Consider the following 17351-nt stretch of genomic DNA (forward strand, 5'->3'; position numbering starts at 1 on the left):
TCAGAAAGTGTGAGGAGGCAGTCGTAGGTTGTAGTAGGTGAGGGAAAGGAGGATGGGAGTGGTTGTGGGAGAGCCGTGTGGATGTCAGAGCCAAAAGGGTGGAGTCCACGGTGCTCCCCGTGTGGGCCTGTGCATGTTAGGCAGGTGTTGGAGGGCAGTGGCTGCTCCAGTCAGAAAGTGTGAGGAGGCAGTCGTAGGTTGTAGTAGGTGAGGGAAAGGAGGATGGGAGTGGTTGTGTGAGAGCCGTGTGGATGTCAGGGCCAAAAGGGTGGAGGCCACGGTGCTCCCCGTGTGGGCCTGCACATGTTAGGCAGGTGTTGGAGGAGAGTGGCTGCTCTAGTGAGCAAGTGTGAGGAGGGCAGTGGTAAGTTGTAGGAGGTGAGGGGAAGGAGGATGGGAGTGGTTGTGGGAGATCCGTGTGGATGTCAGGACCAAAAGGGTGGAGGCAATGGTGCTCCCCGTGTGGGCTTGTGCATTCTAGGCATGTGTGGAGGGCAGTGGCTGCTCCAGTCCGAAAGTGTGAGGAGGGCAGTCGTAGGTTGGACTAGGGAAGGGAAAAGAGGGCGGGAGTGCTTGTGTGAGAGCCGTGTGTATGTCAGGGCCAAAAGGGTGGAGGCCATGGTGCTCCCCGTTTGGGCCTGCACATGTTAGGCAGGCGTTGTAGGATAGTGGCTGCTCCAGTCTGAAAATGTGTGGTGGGCTGACTTAGGTTGGAGGAGGTGAGGAGAAGGCGGATGGGAGTTATTGATGGAGAGCCGTGTGGATGTAAGGACCAAAATGGTTGTGGCCATGGTGCTCTCCGTGTGGGCCTGCACATGTTAGGCAGGCGTTGGAGGAGAGTGGCAGCTCTAGTGAGCAAGTGTGAGGAGGGCAGTGGTAAGTTGTAGGAGGTAAGGGGAAGGAGGACGTGAGTGGTTGTGGGAGAGCCGTAGGAATGTCAGGGCCAAAAGGGTGGAGGCAATGGTGCTCCCCGTGTGGGCCTGTGCATGTTAGGCAGGCATTGGAGGAGAGTGGCTGTTCCAGTCAGAAAGTGTGAGGAGGGCAGTCGTAAGTTGGACTGGGATAGGGAAAGGAGGGCGGGAATGGTGGTGTGAAAGCCGTGTGGATGTCAGGGCCAAAAAGGTGGAGGGAATGGTGCTCCCCGTGTGGGCCTGCACATGTTAGGCAGGCATTGGAGGAGAGTGGCTGCTCCGGTCAGAAAGTGTGAGGTGGGCAATCGTAAGTTGCAGGAAGGGAGGAGAAGGAGCTAGGCACATGTTGTGAGTGTGGCCTAGGCATGTGGAGGGTGCCAGGGTTTGAGGCATTGCGCCACCTGGTGGCTGTTTTGAGTGGTGCAGAAGGGGTTGGAGGAGGGAGGGAATGCTGGTGGGCAAGTGTGAGGAGGGCAGTGGTAATTTGGAGTAGGTGAGGGAGAGGAGGACGGGAGTGGTTGTGGGAGAGCCGTGTGGATGTCAGGGCCAAAAGGGTGGAGGCAATGGTGCTCCCCGTGTGGGCTTGTGCATTCTAGGCATGTGTGGAGGGCAGTGGCTGCTCTAGAGGGCAAGTGTGAGGAGTGCAGTCGTAGGTTGGACTAGGGAAGGGAAAAGAGGGCGGGAGTGCTTGTGTGAGAGCCGTGTGTATGTCAGGGCCAAAAGGGTGGAGGCCACGGTGCTCCCCGTTTGGGCCTGCACATGTTAGGCAGGCGTTGGAGGAGAGTGGCTGCTCCAGTCTGAAAATGTGTGGTGGGCTGACTTAGGTTGGAGGAGGTGAGGAGAAGGCGGATGGGAGTTATTGATGGAGAGCCGTGTGGATGTAAGGACCAAAATGGTTGTGGCCATGGTGCTCTCCGTGTGGGCCTGTACATGTTAGGCAGGCGTTGGAGGAGAGTGGCAGCTCTAGTGAGCAAGTGTGAGGAGGGCAGTGGTAAGTTGTAGGAGGTAAGGGGAAGGAGGACGTGAGTGGTTGTGGGAGAGCCGTAGGAATGTCAGGGCCAAAAGGGTGGAGGCAATGGTGCTCCCCGTGTGGGCCTGTGCATGTTAGGCAGGCATTGGAGGAGAGTGGCTGTTCCAGTCAGAAAGTGTGAGGAGGGCAGTCGTAAGTTGGACTGGGATAGGGAAAGGAGGGCGGGAATGGTGGTGTGAAAGCCGTGTGGATGTCAGGGCCAAAAAGGTGGAGGGAATGGTGCTCCCCGTGTGGGCCTGCACATGTTAGGCAGGCATTGGAGGAGAGTGGCTGCTCCGGTCAGAAAGTGTGAGGTGGGCAATCGTAAGTTGCAGGAAGGGAGGAGAAGGAGCTAGGCACATGTTGTGAGTGTGGCCTAGGCATGTGGAGGGTGCCAGGGTTTGAGGCATTGCGCCACCTGGTGGCTGTTTTGAGTGGTGCAGAAGGGGTTGGAGGAGGGAGGGAATGCTGGTGGGCAAGTGTGAGGAGGGCAGTGGTAATTTGGAGTAGGTGAGGGAGAGGAGGACGGGAGTGGTTGTGGGAGAGCCGTGTGGATGTCAGGGCCAAAAGGGTGGAGGCAATGGTGCTCCCCGTGTGGGCTTGTGCATTCTAGGCATGTGTGGAGGGCAGTGGCTGCTCTAGTGGGCAAGTGTGAGGAGTGCAGTCGTAGGTTGGACTAGGGAAGGGAAAAGAGGGCGGGAGTGCTTGTGTGAGAGCCGTGTGTATGTCAGGGCCAAAAGGGTGGAGGCCACGGTGCTCCCCGTTTGGGCCTGCACATGTTGGGCAGGCGTTGGAGGAGAGTGGCTGCTCCAGTCTGAAAATGTGTGGTGGGCTGACTTAGGTTGGAGGAGGTGAGGAGAAGGCGGATGGGAGTTATTGATGGAGAGCCGTGTGGATGTAAGGACCAAAATGGTTGTGGCCATGGTGCTCTCCGTGTGGGCCTGTACATGTTAGGCAGGCGTTGGAGGAGAGTGGCAGCTCTAGTGAGCAAGTGTGAGGAGGGCAGTGGTAAGTTGTAGGAGGTAAGGGGAAGGAGGACGTGAGTGGTTGTGGGAGAGCCGTAGGAATGTCAGGGCCAAAAGGGTGGAGGCAATGGTGCTCCCCGTGTGGGCCTGTGCATGTTAGGCAGGCATTGGAGGAGAGTGGCTGTTCCAGTCAGAAAGTGTGAGGAGGGCAGTCGTAAGTTGGACTGGGATAGGGAAAGGAGGGCGGGAATGGTGGTGTGAAAGCCGTGTGGATGTCAGGGCCAAAAAGGTGGAGGGAATGGTGCTCCCCGTGTGGGCCTGCACATGTTAGGCAGGCATTGGAGGAGAGTGGCTGCTGCGGTCAGAAAGTGTGAGGTGGGCAATCGTAAGTTGGAGGAAGGGAGGAGAAGGAGCTAGGCACATGTTGTGAGTGTGGCCTAGGCATGTGGAGGGTGCCAGGGTTTGAGGCATTGCGCCACCTGGTGGCTGTTTTGAGTGGTGCAGAAGGGGTTGGAGGTGGGTGGCAGTGTTGGGGGGAAGTGTAAGGAGGGCAGTGGTAATTTGGAGTAGTTGAAGGAAAGGAGGACGGGAGTGGTTGTGGGAGAGCCGTGTGGATGTCAGGGCCAAAAGGGTGGAGGCCACGGTGCTCCCCGTGTGGGCTTGTGCATGCGAGGCAGGTGTTGGAGGGCAGTGGCTGCTCCAGTCAGAAAGTGTGAGGAGGTAGTCGTAGGTTGTAGTAGGTGAGGGAAAGGAGGATAGGAGTGGTTGTGGGAGAGCCGTGTGGATGTCAGAGCCAAAAGGGTGGAGGCCACGGTGCTCCCCGTGTGGGCCTGTACATGTTAGGCAGGCGTTGGGGGAGAGTTGCTGCTGCAGTCAGAAAGTGCGAGGAGGGCTGTCGTAGGTTGGACTAGGGAAGGGAAAGGAGGGTGGGAGTGGTGGTATGAAAGCCGTGTGGTTGTCAGGACCAAAGGGTTGGAGGGCATGGTGCTCCCCGTGTGGGCTTGCACATGTTAGGCAGGCATTGGAGGAGAGTGGCTGCTCCGGTCAGAAAGTGTGAGGTGGGCAATCGTAAGTTGCAGGAAGGGAGGAGAAGGAGCCAGGCACATGTTGTGAGTGTGGCCTAGGCATGTGGAGGGTGCCAGGGTTTGAGGCATTGCGCCACCTGGTGGCTGTTTTGAGTGGTGCAGAAGGGGTTGGAGGAGGGAGGGAATGCTGGTGGGCAAGTGTGAGGAGGGCAGTGGTAATTTGGAGTAGGTGAGGGAGAGGAGGACGGGAGTGGTTGTGGGAGAGCCGTGTGGATGTCAGGGCCAAAAGGGTGGAGGCCACGGTGCTCCCCGTGTGGGCCTGCACATGTTAGGCAGGTGTTGGAGGAGAGTGGCTGCTCTAGTGAGCAAGTGTGAGGAGGGCAGTGGTAAGTTGTAGGAGGTGAGGGGAAGGAGGATGGGAGTGGTTGTGGGAGATCCGTGTGGATGTCAGGACCAAAAGGGTGGAGGCAATGGTGCTCCCCGTGTGGGCTTGTGCATTCTAGGCATGTGTGGAGGGCAGTGGCTGCTCTAGTGGGCAAGTGTGAGGAGTGCAGTCGTAGGTTGGACTAGGGAAGGGAAAAGAGGGCGGGAGTGCTTGTGTGAGAGCCGTGTGTATGTCAGGGCCAAAAGGGTGGAGGCCATGGTGCTCCCCGTTTGGGCCTGCACATGTTAGGCAGGCGTTGGAGGATAGTGGCTGCTCCAGTCTGAAAATGTGTGGTGGGCTGACTTAGGTTGGAGGAGGTGAGGAGAAGGCGGATGGGAGTTATTGATGGAGAGCCGTGTGGATGTAAGGACCAAAATGGTTGTGGCCATGGTGCTCTCCGTGTGGGCCTGCACATGTTAGGCAGGCGTTGGAGGAGAGTGGCAGCTCTAGTGAGCAAGTGTGAGGAGGGCAGTGGTAAGTTGTAGGAGGTAAGGGGAAGGAGGACGTGAGTGGTTGTGGGAGAGCCGTAGGAATGTCAGGGCCAAAAGGGTGGAGGCAATGGTGCTCCCCGTGTGGGCCTGTGCATGTTAGGCAGGCATTGGAGGAGAGTGGCTGTTCCAGTCAGAAAGTGTGAGGAGGGCAGTCGTAAGTTGGACTGGGATAGGGAAAGGAGGGCGGGAATGGTGGTGTGAAAGCCGTGTGGATGTCAGGGCCAAAAAGGTGGGGGGAATGGTGCTCCCCTTGTGGGCCTGCACATGTTAGGCAGACGTTGGAGGAGAGTGGCTGCTGCGGTCAGAAAGTGTGAGGTGGGCAGTGGTAAGTTGGAGGAAGGGAGGAGAAAGAGCTAGGCACATGTTGTGAGTGTGGCCTAGGCATGTGGAGGGTGCCACGGTTTGAGGCATTGCGCCACCTGGTGGCTGTTTTGAGTGGTGCAGAAGGGGTTGGAGGTGGGTGGCAGTGTTGGGGGGAAGTGTAAGGAGGGCAGTGGTAATTTGGAGTAGTTGAAGGAAAGGAGGACGGGAGTGGTTGTGGGAGAGCGGTGTGGATGTCAGGACCAAAAGGGTGGAGGCCATGGTGCTCTTCGTGTGGGCCTGCAAATATCAGGCAGGCGTTGGAGGAGAGTGGCTGCTCTAGTGGGCAAGTGTGAGGAGGGCAGTGGTAAGTTGTAGGAGGTGAGGGCAAGGAGGATGGGAGTGCTTGTGTGAGAGTCGTGTGGATGTCAGGACCAAAAGGGTGGAGGCAATTGTGCTCCCCGTGTGGGCCTGCACATGTTAGGCAGGCGTTGGGGGAGAGTGGCTGCTCCAGTCCGAAAGTGTGAGGAGGGCAGTCGTAGGTTGGACTAGGGAAGGGAAAGGAGGGCGGGAGTGATTGTGGGAGAGCCGTGTGTATGTCAGGGCCAAAAGGGTGGACGTCGTGGTGCTCCCCGTGTGGGCCTGCACATGTTAGGCAGGCGTTGGAGGAGAGTGGATGCTCCAGTCAGAAAATGTGTGGTGGGCTGACTTTGTTTGTAGGAGGTGAGGAGAAGGCGGATGGGAGTTATTGTTCGAGAGCCGTTTGGATGTAAGGACCAAAGGGGTGGAGGCAATGGTGCTCCCCGTGTGGGCCTGTACATTTTAGGCAGGCGTTGGAGGAAAGTGGCTGCTCTAGTGGGCAAGTGTGAGGATGGCAGTCGTAAGTTGCAGGAGGTGAGGGGAAGGAGACGGGAGTAGTTGTGGGAGTGCCGTAGGCATGTCAGGGCCAAAAGGGTGGAGGCCACGGTGCTCCCCGTGTGGGCCTGTACATGTTAGGCAGGCTTTGGAGGAGAGTGGCTGTTCCAGTCAGAAAGTGTGAGGAGGCAGTCGTAGGTTGTAGGAGGTTAAGGGCAGGTGGATGGGAGTGCTTGTGGGAGAGCTGTAGGCATATCAGGGCCAAAACTGTGAAGGCAATGGTGCTCCCCGTGTGGGCCTGTACATGTTAGGCAGGCGCTGGAGGAGAGTGGGTGCTCCAGTCAGAAAGTGTGAGGAGGCAGTCGTAGGTTGTAGTAGGTGAGGAGAAGGCGGATGGGAGTGGTTGTGGGAGAGCCGTGTGGATGTCAGGGCCAAAAGGGTGGAGGCCATGGTGCTCCCCGTGTGGGCCTGTACATGTTAGGCAGGCGTTGGGGGAGAGTGGCTGCTGCAGTCAGAAAGTGCGAGGAGGGCTGTCGTAGGTTGGACTAGGGAAGGGAAAGGTGGGCGGGAATGGTGGTGTGAAAGCCGTGTGGATGTCAGGGCCAAAAAGGTGGAGGGAATGGTGCTCCCCGTGTGGGCCTGCACATGTTAGGCAGGCATTGGAGGAGAGTGGCTGCTGCGGTCAGAAAGTGTGAGGTGGGCAATCGTAAGTTGCAGGAAGGGAGGAGAAGGAGCTAGGCACATGTTGTGAGTGTGGCCTAGGCATGTGGAGGGTGCCAGGGTTTGAGGCATTGCGCCACCTGGTGGCTGTTTTGAGTGGTGCAGAAGGGGTTGGAGGTGGGTGGCAGTGTTGGGGGGAAGTGTAAGGAGGGCAGTGGTAATTTGGTGTCGGAAGCAACGGGAGACATGCTCATCCGATGATGATCACAAGCCGCAGTTTATTTGCACATTTTCATGACTTATATAACAGAGTTAATTAGCTCATACATATTGCAACAGCCAAGCTCCTTATAGGTTGCTAACATTAGTTACTTATCATGCCTGACAGCCAGATGCTGTCAGCCTGTTTGTACCGGCATTTTTGCTGATACAAAACCTAGCCTCAACCCCACATCCGCTCAACCAGACACTTCCCCAAATCCACGCGACCCAGGCGCATTTCACATTGCCTCCTGACACACAGTTACATCCAAGCAGTTCTTGCAGCCGTGTCTTCATGTCTCTCATCACGTAGCCGACTTCCCAAAATACCTTCCACACGTCCCCCGCTTTCTTGTAGTAGGGCATAGTTAATCTGTACTTTGGCAAGTAAGCGCAAAAACAGCTTGCGAAGGTAGGAAACTAAGCAAGGTAATATCAGCAAAAGCAGCAGCAGCATAAGTCCTACATTTATGCCGTACATGAGCAAGGTTTTGAGCCAGGGGCCAATGCCAAGAGAAGTGAGCCAGCTGTCCAATGGGTTATTGAGGACCTTAATGTCCTTGGTGTGATCTTTGAGCCATTGCAGCTGTTTATGAACAGACTCAGAATTAGAGGATAGATTGAAGCAGCACATACCTTCGAACTCCGTACAACCATGGCCGTGTGCCAATAGCAAAAAATCAATGGCAGCTCTATTCTGGAGGACCTGATGTTGCAGGTTCTCCATATCTTGTGCCAATTCACTAAGGACCTGAGTCGTCACGTTGGATTGTTTCACCATCCAGCAAGCGAGTTTGCTGATAGTACGGAGTGCATGAGCAGTACCCACCCCGGGGACTATGGAGGCAAACAAATTAGCTGTGGGCACCCAGAGTTCGACTTGATCGCTGCAGTCGGGAGTAAGTGCAGATAGGGTTCTCTTTTCACGGTGAGTCTTGTTGAACAAGAGGTGTGACATCACGGTAACATTTGGCATGAAAAGGGTCAATTTCCCTAGGTAGCACGGGCCCCCGTGGGCATGCCTTGGGATTCCCTGCCAGGCCCGATCCCCACAAATTAAATAGGTATTACGAGGTAATGCTTTTGCACTGTCATTAGCCCAAACCTTTACATCTCTCGGTCCCCATCCGTAGGTTCTATAGGGACCGCACATGTATGTTTTATTCCAAAAGGGGTAGCTCCTGGGAGTAAGCCAAAACGTGGGATCGTCCACACCCCACCTAAAGTTGCCCAATTCAATGCATCCCGACTCATTTGCCGAACTATTTAGCATTCGGCTTCCCAGGAGCCTGATCTCCTGGGGGTCCCACGGTATAGTTTTGTTCAGAGCTGCCAAGAGTCTTGCTGTACATTCCCTATCAGTAAGTTGGCCATCACATCGGCCCGTGGACAACGTAGCAAAATCGGATACATTAAACCCAGGTATACCCACCAGGCATGTGCGAAAAGGGTCAGTAGCCGACGCTAAAGCCAGACAGAAGGAAGTGGTATGCGTTTTCGTAGCCCATGTTAGCCACACATTTGGAGGGGAAGCAAAGTAAAAGGCAGAGCTGGTAAGGCACAGTGTTATAAGGCAACAACCGCGAAGCCATATTGGCACTCTCCCCTTATTCGGACCCTTTAGCTGTTGGAGGGTCAGCTGCATCAGACACTGCCGTAGCGAAAGGATCGAGAGCAGGTTTCGTCCACTTCGCAGGTACCCACAACGGACCTGTCGGGGCAGAAACACAAAGATAGCCCCTTCCCCAAAACAGAACCTTTGCAGGCAATTGCCATAAGCCGGTTCGCAGATCCTTGTACCGGACCTAGATATTATTATGATCTCGGCTTCGAGGCACGGTGCCGGTGTGTATAAGAACGGGCGGATGACGCGCCTCGCCGAATACACATAGGTGGTTTAGGACGAAAAGGGTTTTCAGCAGTCGAGAATGTGGGTCAGCGATTCCCTCGTGATGCTTTAAATGTTGTTTCAGGGTATTGTGTGCCCGCTCCACGATAGCTTGCCCCGTAGGGGAGTGGGGAATGCCCGTAATGTGGCGAACCCCCCACGTTGCTAAAAACTTTTCAATTCTACGACTGGTGTACGCAGGCCCATTATCTGTTTTTAGTTGTTGCGGTACACCCATAACAGCAAAACAACCAAGTAAATGTCGTTCAACATGCAAGGCTCTCTCCCCCACCTGGGCTGTTGCCCAGATGAACTTACTATAGGTGTCAATAGACACATGCACATATTTTAGGCGCCCAAAAGTGGGGATGTGTGTGACATCCATTTGCCACAACTCATTCGAGGAGAGTCCTCTGGGATTGACCCCCAAACCTAAGCTGCAACCGCCATTGTGGTCACTGCAGATGGGACATGCGCGGACTATGCCGCGAGCCTCTGTATGCGTTATGCCAAACTCTCGGCAGAGACCCTTAGCATTCTGGTGAAATATGGAGTGAGTCTCCCTAGCCAAAGTGGTCTTGGCCACGGGGGCGGTTGCCGAGAGAGAGACCAATTTGTCTGCCCTGGCATTGCCCGCGCCAAGACCAATATTCCATTTGTGACTACGGACATGAATAATGCAATATGGGTGTTCCCTAAGTTTTACCGCTCGTCTTAGCTGTTGTAAGAGCGCAAGGAGGCATTCATTTTTGACATCCTTAACCAGGGCATCCTCGATGCGCTCAACCACACCAGCCACATAGAGTGAGTCAGTGACAATGTTAAGGGGCCCTAGCAAGTGTAGCAGTGCCCAAACCACAGCAGACAACTCCATGGTTTGGAGCGTATCTGCTGGTGTAGCATTGAGCAATGTTTGTTGCCAAACACTATTGTCCTGCCAGGTGACGGCGGCCCGACGCGATTTTCGCCCTGCGTCAGTATATACTGTTATAGCGTCCTTTATAGGGTTCCTCTCTCTCTTGGGGCATGTCATCCAGTTCCATTGTCCGATCCATCGTAATAATGGAGACTTAAAGCTATTAGTTTTAATCACGGAACCGGCACCAAGCAGTGCTTCTTGTAAATGTTCACTAGTCTGCAAATACCATCGTAAGGAGTCTTTCGTTCGCATGGGTAGATATATCGTAGAAGGCTCACAACCTTGAACTTGTAAGATTCTTTCCCTTCCTCATTTTATCAAATCTGCCAAAACCTCTACTTGTTGTACTAAGGTTTTAATCTGCTGTAAAGCAGGGGACACCCACTCGAGGATACCCAACTCTCCGGTGCCCCTTAGTTGCACTAGAGCCCCGATTAGGTATCGGTGCCCCAGCCATACAGCAAGATCAACCGGGACGGTAGCATTAAGGCGGTGTACATGTCCCACAAGCGCACGGTCTACAATCTGTTGTATAAGGTTTCTTTGATGCGGAGTGATGTTGAGTTTTGTCGTAGGGTCCGTGCCCCTCAGAAGCGGGCGGAGTCCCTCCAGCAATTCATTTGGGATGCCCACTATGGGCCGCAGCCACTGCAGGTCTCCCAAAAATTTCTGCGCATCATTAAGGGTCCGCAGCCGTGATTGTAATTGCAGCTTCTGAGGGGAAACAGTTTTATCAGTAAGTACCCAACCTAGGTACTTCCATGGTGATACTTGTTGAACCTTGTCCGGAGAGATCACCAGATTAGAGCATTGCAACACCTGCTGAACATGCTCAATTTGGCTGTCAGAAAAAGGAGTAGCTTGGGCAAATAATATATCATCCATATAATGATATATTACGACATGTTTCCATTGCTCACGTAGAGGCTGCAATGCCGCAGCTACATACAGCTGACATAACGTAGGGCTATTACGCATGCCCTGTGGCAACACTGTCCATTCAAACCGTTGATTTGGACCCTCTCTGTTGAGGGAGGGCAAAGTGAAAGCAAATCGCTTCCGATCCTGAGGGTGCAGGTCGATGGTAAAGAAGCAGTCCTTCAAATCGATGATCAGCAGGGAGCAATGTTCAGGAATCATGGCTGGGTTAGGCAACCCTGGTTGTAAGGCACCCATGGGCTCCATTTGCTTGTTGATTTCCCTCAAATCATGTAGCAGTCGATATTTGCCCGATTTCTTCTTTATGACAAATATTGGGGAGTTCCATGGACTAGTGGATAGACGTAAATGGCCTTGTTGGAATTGCTCGTTTACTAATTGATGAGCATGAAACAGACTTTCCCGTTTTAGTGGCCATTGCTTAACCCATACCGGTGTGTTGGTAGTCCAGGTAATGGGAATTGGGAAAGTCCAAGCAATGGCTAAAAGGCTAAAGGGTGTTCATTCGTGAGCACAACCCCTAATTGAGCGAGTATATCTCTGCCGATTAGGCACTGCACCATTGGTGGTAGTTGTACCACAGAAAACACAGCAGAAACTTGTCGCCCCTCTAGCTTTACTTTCAATGTAGGTGTTCGTTGCGCAAACGTCATGCCCCCAACCCCGGTGACCGTAGTGTTTGATGGAAACAGGGGCCATCCCTGGGGCCACTGTGACGGGGCGATTATGCTAGAGTCTGCGCCAGTATCCAAAAGAGCCATAAGAGTCACTTGTTGATCATTATAGGCAAGTTCAACTTTATGTCTAGGTCGATCATTTAGAGTCAAGGTCAGGAGAGTCAGTCCCCCGGAGGAACCGAATCCTTGTCCCCCCCGGTCCTTGTTGGCTAGCGAGGGTATTTCCTTTGTAAGTTGTTCCAACGGGATTAATTGAGCAATACGTTGTCCTTTGGTTATCCGTATGGGTGGAAAAGGAGTGTGCAGCATTATCATTATTTCTCCGGTATAATCAGCGTCAATGACGCCAGGTAGAACAAAGAGTCCCAACATTGATGCTGATGATCGGCCGAGCAACAATGCCCCCACAGACTTGTTTTGAATCATGACAGGACCGTACACCCCAGTAGGAATGCGATGGGGCTGAGTGGTCAGGAGGCTAACGTCTACAGCGGATGCCAGGTCAAGTCCGAGACTCCCTCTCGTTGCTGGTCTGAGCTGGGAAGTTGTGTAACAGCTACTTGTGTCTGTGCGCGGCTGCTCCGACTCGCGCTCCCACTGAAGTTTCCCGAACGGCGACGGCAAGCACCAATGTTGTGGCTGTCTGAACGACATCTAGCACACCAGACACCAGACGCGGTACATTCCTTCCGGACATGACCCGGGAGCCCGCAGCGGTAGCATTTCACTCGGGGGAAACTTCGCCCCACATTCTGCCGGGTGGCCACTGACGCTTGGAGAGGTGCAAGAGCTGCTAAGACCTGCGTCTGAGACGTCCTAGCCTGTTCCTGTAACCCGACACCTAGTTGCTTAATGGCCTCCAGTACCAGGGCCTGGGGTCCAATAGGTACCTGGGCCAACCTTTCCAATGCCTCCTCAATCGTCCAATTGGCACTGAGGGTGCTCAGAATGTTACGAGTAGTAGTATTACAATTTTGTAGGGCGCACTGCTTCAGCAAGGCGCCCCGCATGTACTCAGGAACCCCAGCTCTCTCTATAGCTGCTGCAGCCTTATCGATAAAGGCTCCAAACGTCTCATCTCTACCTTGTTTAATGCCCATGTACACTGGTACACCACCGGGCTCCTTAACACGATCAATGGCACGGCGCACCAACTGCATCGCCTCCATTAACTTATCGGGGCCCAGCAGGACCTGCGCCTCGGTGCGGAGGAATGGGCCGATGCCCATAAGTTCCTCCACCGTCACGCCGTGTAAGGGGTCGCCCGGCTGTCTTGGCAAGCCACCAACTCGTGAACCAAGCTCTGCCAATGGGCATTAAACAACAATTGTTGATGCTGAGTAAAAATCAGCCGAATTATCCCTCTGCAATCCGCGGGCAGAAGTATCTGCGTGCTCCAAAGGTAGTCAAGCATTTGCCTCACTGGTTCACTATGGGCCCCAAACTGACTGACAGTCGCCCGCAATTGCGACAAAAGTTTCCAATCTAGGGCGGTTATCACTGCCTGCACGCTGCCCCCCGGAACCACCTGGAAGGCGACGGGGCAGGCAAGCTGCTCCGCCGCCTGCAGCACATCCGCGTCCCCCCGTTCCAGACTCTCCCTGGCGAGCGCAGCCCAGGCCTCCCGACGGTCCTTAGCCATGGCATCAGCCAAGTCGGCTTCCGCCCCCGGGGGCGGCTCCGGGGAAGGGGGGGGCGAAGCCGCATTCTTGTCAGGGGCCGAGCCCGCAGGAGCCGACTCGCCAGGAGGAGGAGAAGGAGGGGGAGGAGGAGGGGAGGGGGGGGGCAAATAGACAGTAGACGTACTCGGGGGTAGGGGAATATCTCGTGGCCAGTCCGTGCCATAAGTCTTATTTTTTTCATGTGCGGCAGAGGCCTGCTCTGCCGCCCGCTGCTCAGCCTGGTATTGCAGCAACTCATTATGGACGGCCCTCCAGGTTTTACCCAACTTTTTGGCCAACTTATCTCCATCAATCGCAGCCTCCCAGAGCTTATCACCCAGCTTACGCCACTCGGACAACTCATGGACTGTATGAGGATTCAGAAAACAGCCCTGGGAGTGTCCGTAGGCCAGTAAGCCAGGAAGCTCTTTTTGGAGGTCCAGCCCCTTAACTTGCCTTTTTTGCAGGAAGCTGGTAAAAAGGTTATACGCTGCTTGCCTCTGCATACCTGATTCACGTCAGCGCTGTTGCAGCTCTCCAAGGTCTCGGCAGCGCGTATCAGCCGGGTACGCCGATGCGAACGCCCGGGGCTCGACACAGTTTTCTTCGCTGTGTTTTAGCTGTCCTCGCTGCAAAGGACCTGCCCACCTCGTTGCTCCGCCGTGGATCACGTCGGGGTCACCATTTGTCAGAAGCAACGGGAGACATGCTCATCCGATGATGATCACAAGCCTCAGTTTATTTGCACATTTTCATGACTTATATAATAGAGTTAATTAGCTCATACATATTGCAACAGCCAAGCTCCTTATAGGTTGCTAACATTAGTTACTTATCATGCCTGACAGCCAGATGCTGTCAGCCTGTTTGTACCGGCATTTTTGCTGATACAAAACCTAGCCTCAACCCCACATCCGCTCAACCAGACACTTCCCCAAATCCACGCGACCCAGGCGCATTTCACATTGCCTCCTGACACACAGTTACATCCAAGCAGTTCTTGCAGCCGTGTCTTCATGTCTCTCATCACGTAGCCGACTTCCCAAAATACCTTCCACAGCAATGGTGCTCCCCGTGTGGGCCTGCACATGTTCGGCAGGCTTTGGAGGAGAGTGGCTGCTCTAGTGGGCAAGTGTGAGGAGGGCAGTTGTAAGCTGGACTGGGATAGGGAAAGGAGGGCGGGAGTGGTGGTGTGAAAGCCGTGTGGATGCCAGGGCCAAAAGGGTGGAGGCAATGGTGCTCCCCATGTGGGCCTGCACATGTTAGGCAGGCGTTGGAGGAGAGTGGCTGCTCCGGTCAGAAAGTGTGAGGGGGGCAATCATAACTTGCAGGAAGGGAGGAGAAGGAGCTAGGCACATGTTGTGAGTGTGGCCTAGGCATATGGAGGGTGCCACGGTTTGACGCATTGCACCACCTGGTGGCTGGTTTGAGTGGTGCAGAAGGGGTTGGAGGTGGGTGGGAGTGGTGGTGGGCAAGTGTGAGGAGGGCAGTGGTAATTTGGAGTAGGTGAGGGAGAGGAGGACAGGAGTGGTTGTGGGAGAGCCGTGTGGATGTCAGGGCCAAAAGGGTGGAGGCAATGGTGCTCCCCAAGTGGGCCTGTGCATGTTAGGCAGGTGTTGGAGGAGAGTGGCTGCTCCAGTCCGAAAGTGTGAGGAGGGCAGTCGTAGGTTGTAGGAGGTGAGGGGAAGGTGGACCGGAGTGCTTGTGTGAGAGCCGTGTGTATGTCAGGGCCAAAAGGGTGGAGGGCACGGTGCTCCCCGAGTGGGCCTGTGCATGGTAGGCAGGCGTTGGAGGAGAGTGTCTGCTCCAGTCAGAAAGTGTGAGGAGGGCAGTGGTAGGTTGTAGGAGGTGAGGAAAAGGTGGACGGGATTGATTGTAGGAGGGCCGTGTGGATGTCAGGACCAAAAGGGTGGAGGCAATGGTGCTCCCCGTGTGGGCCTGTGCATGTTAGGCAGGCGTTGGAGGAGAGTGGCTGCTCTAGTGGGCAAGTGTGAGGAGGGCAGTGGAAAGTTGTAGGAGGTGAGGGGAAGTCGGATGGAAGTGCTCGTGGGAGATCCGTGTGGATGTCAGAACCAAAAGGGTGGAGGCAATGGTGCTCCCTGTGTCGGCCTGTACATTTTAGGAAGGTGTCCGAGGGGATTGGCTGCTCTAGTGGGCTAGTGTGAGGAGGGCAGTCGTAAGTTGGACTAGGGTAGAGAAAGGAGGGCGGGAGTGGTTGTGGGAGAGCCGTAGGCATGTCAGGGCCAAAAGGGTGGAGGCAGTGGTGCTCCCCGTGTGGGCCTGTGCATGTTAGGCAGGCGTTGGAGGAGAGTGGCTGCTCTAGTGAGCAAGTGTGAGGAGGGTAGTGGTAAGTTGTAGGAGGTGAGGGAAAGGAGGATGGGAGTGGTTGTGGGAGAGCCGTGTGGATGTCAGAGCCAAAAGGGTGGAGGTAATGGTGCTCCCCGTGTGGGCCTGTGCATGTTAGGCAGGTTTTCGAGGAGAGTGGCTGCTCCAGTCCGAAAGTGTGAGGAGGGCAGTTGTAAGTTGTAGGAGGTGAGTGGAAGGAGGATGGGAGTGCTTATGTGAGAGCCGTGTGGATGTCAGGACCAAAGGGGTGGAGGCCATGGTGCTCTCCGTGTGGGCCTGCACATGTTAGGCAGGCGCTGGAGGAGAGTGGGTGCTCCGGTCAGAAAGCGTGAGGAGGGCAGTGGTAAGTTGGAGGAAGGGAGGAGAAGGAGCTAGGCACATGTTGTGAGTGTGGCCTAGGCATGTGGAGGGTGCCACGGTTTGACGCATTGCGCCACCTGGTGACTGTTTTGAGTGGTGCAGAAGGGGTTGGAGGTGGGTGGGAGTGGTGGTGGGCAAGTGTGAGGCGGACAGAGGTAATTTGGAGTAGGTGAGGGAGAGGAGGACGGGAGTGGTTGTGGGAGAGCCGTGTGGATGTCAGGACCAAAAGGGTGGAGGCCATGGTGCTCCTCGTGTGGGCCTGCAAATATCAGGCAGGCGTTGGAGGAGAGTGGCTGCTCTAGTGGGCAAGTGTGAGGAGGGCAGTGGTAAGTTGTAGGAGGTGAGGGCAAGGAGGATGGGAGTGCTTGTGTGAGAGTCGTGTGGATGTCAGGACCAAAAGGGTGGAGGCAATTGTGCTCCCCGTGTGGGCCTGCACATGTTAGGCAGGCGTTGGGGGAGAGTGGCTGCTCCAGTCCGAAAGTGTGAGGAGGGCAGTCGTAGGTTGGACTAGGGAAGGGAAAGGAGGGCGGGAGTGATTGTGGGAGAGCCGTGTGTATGTCAGGGCCAAAAGGGTGGACGTCGTGGTGCTCCCCGTGTGGGCCTGCACATGTTAGGCAGGCGTTGGAGGAGAGTGGATGCTCCAGTCAGAAAATGTGTGGTGGGCTGACTTTGTTTGTAGGAGGTGAGGAGAAGGCGGATGGGAGTTATTGTTCGAGAGCCGTTTGGATGTAAGGACCAAAGGGGTGGAGGCAATGGTGCTCCCCGTGTGGGCCTGTACATTTTAGGCAGGCGTTGGAGGAAAGTGGCTGCTCTAGTGGGCAAGTGTGAGGATGGCAGTCGTAAGTTGCAGGAGGTGAGGGGAAGGAGACGGGAGTAGTTGTGGGAGTGCCGTAGGCATGTCAGGGCCAAAAGGGTGGAGGCCACGGTGCTCCCCGTGTGGGCCTGTACATGTTAGGCAGGCTTTGGAGGAGAGTGGCTGTTCCAGTCAGAAAGTGTGAGGAGGCAGTCGTAGGTTGTAGGAGGTTAAGGGCAGGTGGATGGGAGTGCTTGTGGGAGAGCTGTAGGCATATCAGGGCCAAAACTGTGAAGGCAATGGTGCTCCCCGTGTGGGCCTGTACATGTTAGGCAGGCGCTGGAGGAGAGTGGGTGCTCCAGTCAGAAAGTGTGAGGAGGCAGTCGTAGGTTGTAGTAGGTGAGGAGAAGGCGGATGGGAGTGGTTGTGGGAGAGCCGTGTGGATGTCAGGGCCAAAAGGGTGGAGGCCATGGTGCTCCCCGTGTGGGCCTGTACATGTTAGGCAGGCGTTGGGGGAGAGTGGCTGCTGCAGTCAGAAAGTGCGAGGAGGGCTGTCGTAGGTTGGACTAGGGAAGGGAAAGGTGGGCGGGAATGGTGGTGTGAAAGCCGTGTGGATGTCAGGGCCAAAAAGGTGGAGGGAATGGTGCTCCCCGTGTGGGCCTGCACATGTTAGGCAGGCATTGGAGGAGAGTGGCTGCTGCGGTCAGAAAGTGTGAGGTGGGCAATCGTAAGTTGCAGGAAGGGAGGAGAAGGAGCTAGGCACATGTTGTGAGTGTGGCCTAGGCATGTGGAGGGTGCCAGGGTTTGAGGCATTGCGCCACCTGGTGGCTGTTTTGAGTGGTGCAGAAGGGGTTGGAGGTGGGTGGC

The 17351-nt window shown here is 55.2% G+C and overlaps 1 protein-coding gene across 1 annotated transcript; it reads right to left on the reverse strand.

Moving 5' to 3' along the window:
* Positions 1–6975: 6975 nt before the first annotated feature.
* LOC138062124 (uncharacterized) lies at positions 6976–13665 on the reverse strand. The gene is made up of 2 exons (XM_068918384.1): positions 13494–13665; positions 6976–8612 (listed from the first exon to the last, which is right to left on the reverse strand). Exon 2 carries the CDS (start codon positions 8544–8546, stop codon positions 7164–7166), a length of 1383 nt encoding a protein of 460 aa, XP_068774485.1. The 5' UTR covers positions 8547–8612; positions 13494–13665; the 3' UTR covers positions 6976–7163.
* Between the last annotated feature and the right edge of the window lie 3686 nt (positions 13666–17351).

This window comes from Struthio camelus, chromosome 24 (assembly GCF_040807025.1).
Source record: "Struthio camelus isolate bStrCam1 chromosome 24, bStrCam1.hap1, whole genome shotgun sequence".
In the NCBI taxonomy this organism is placed as follows: domain Eukaryota; kingdom Metazoa; phylum Chordata; class Aves; order Struthioniformes; family Struthionidae; genus Struthio; species Struthio camelus.

Bases quoted from the DNA above. Each gene is read 5' to 3' on its own strand.
- LOC138062124 (XM_068918384.1), bottom strand. From the start codon at position 8,546: ATGCAGCTGACCCTCCAACAGCTAAAGGGTCCGAATAAGGGGAGAGTG.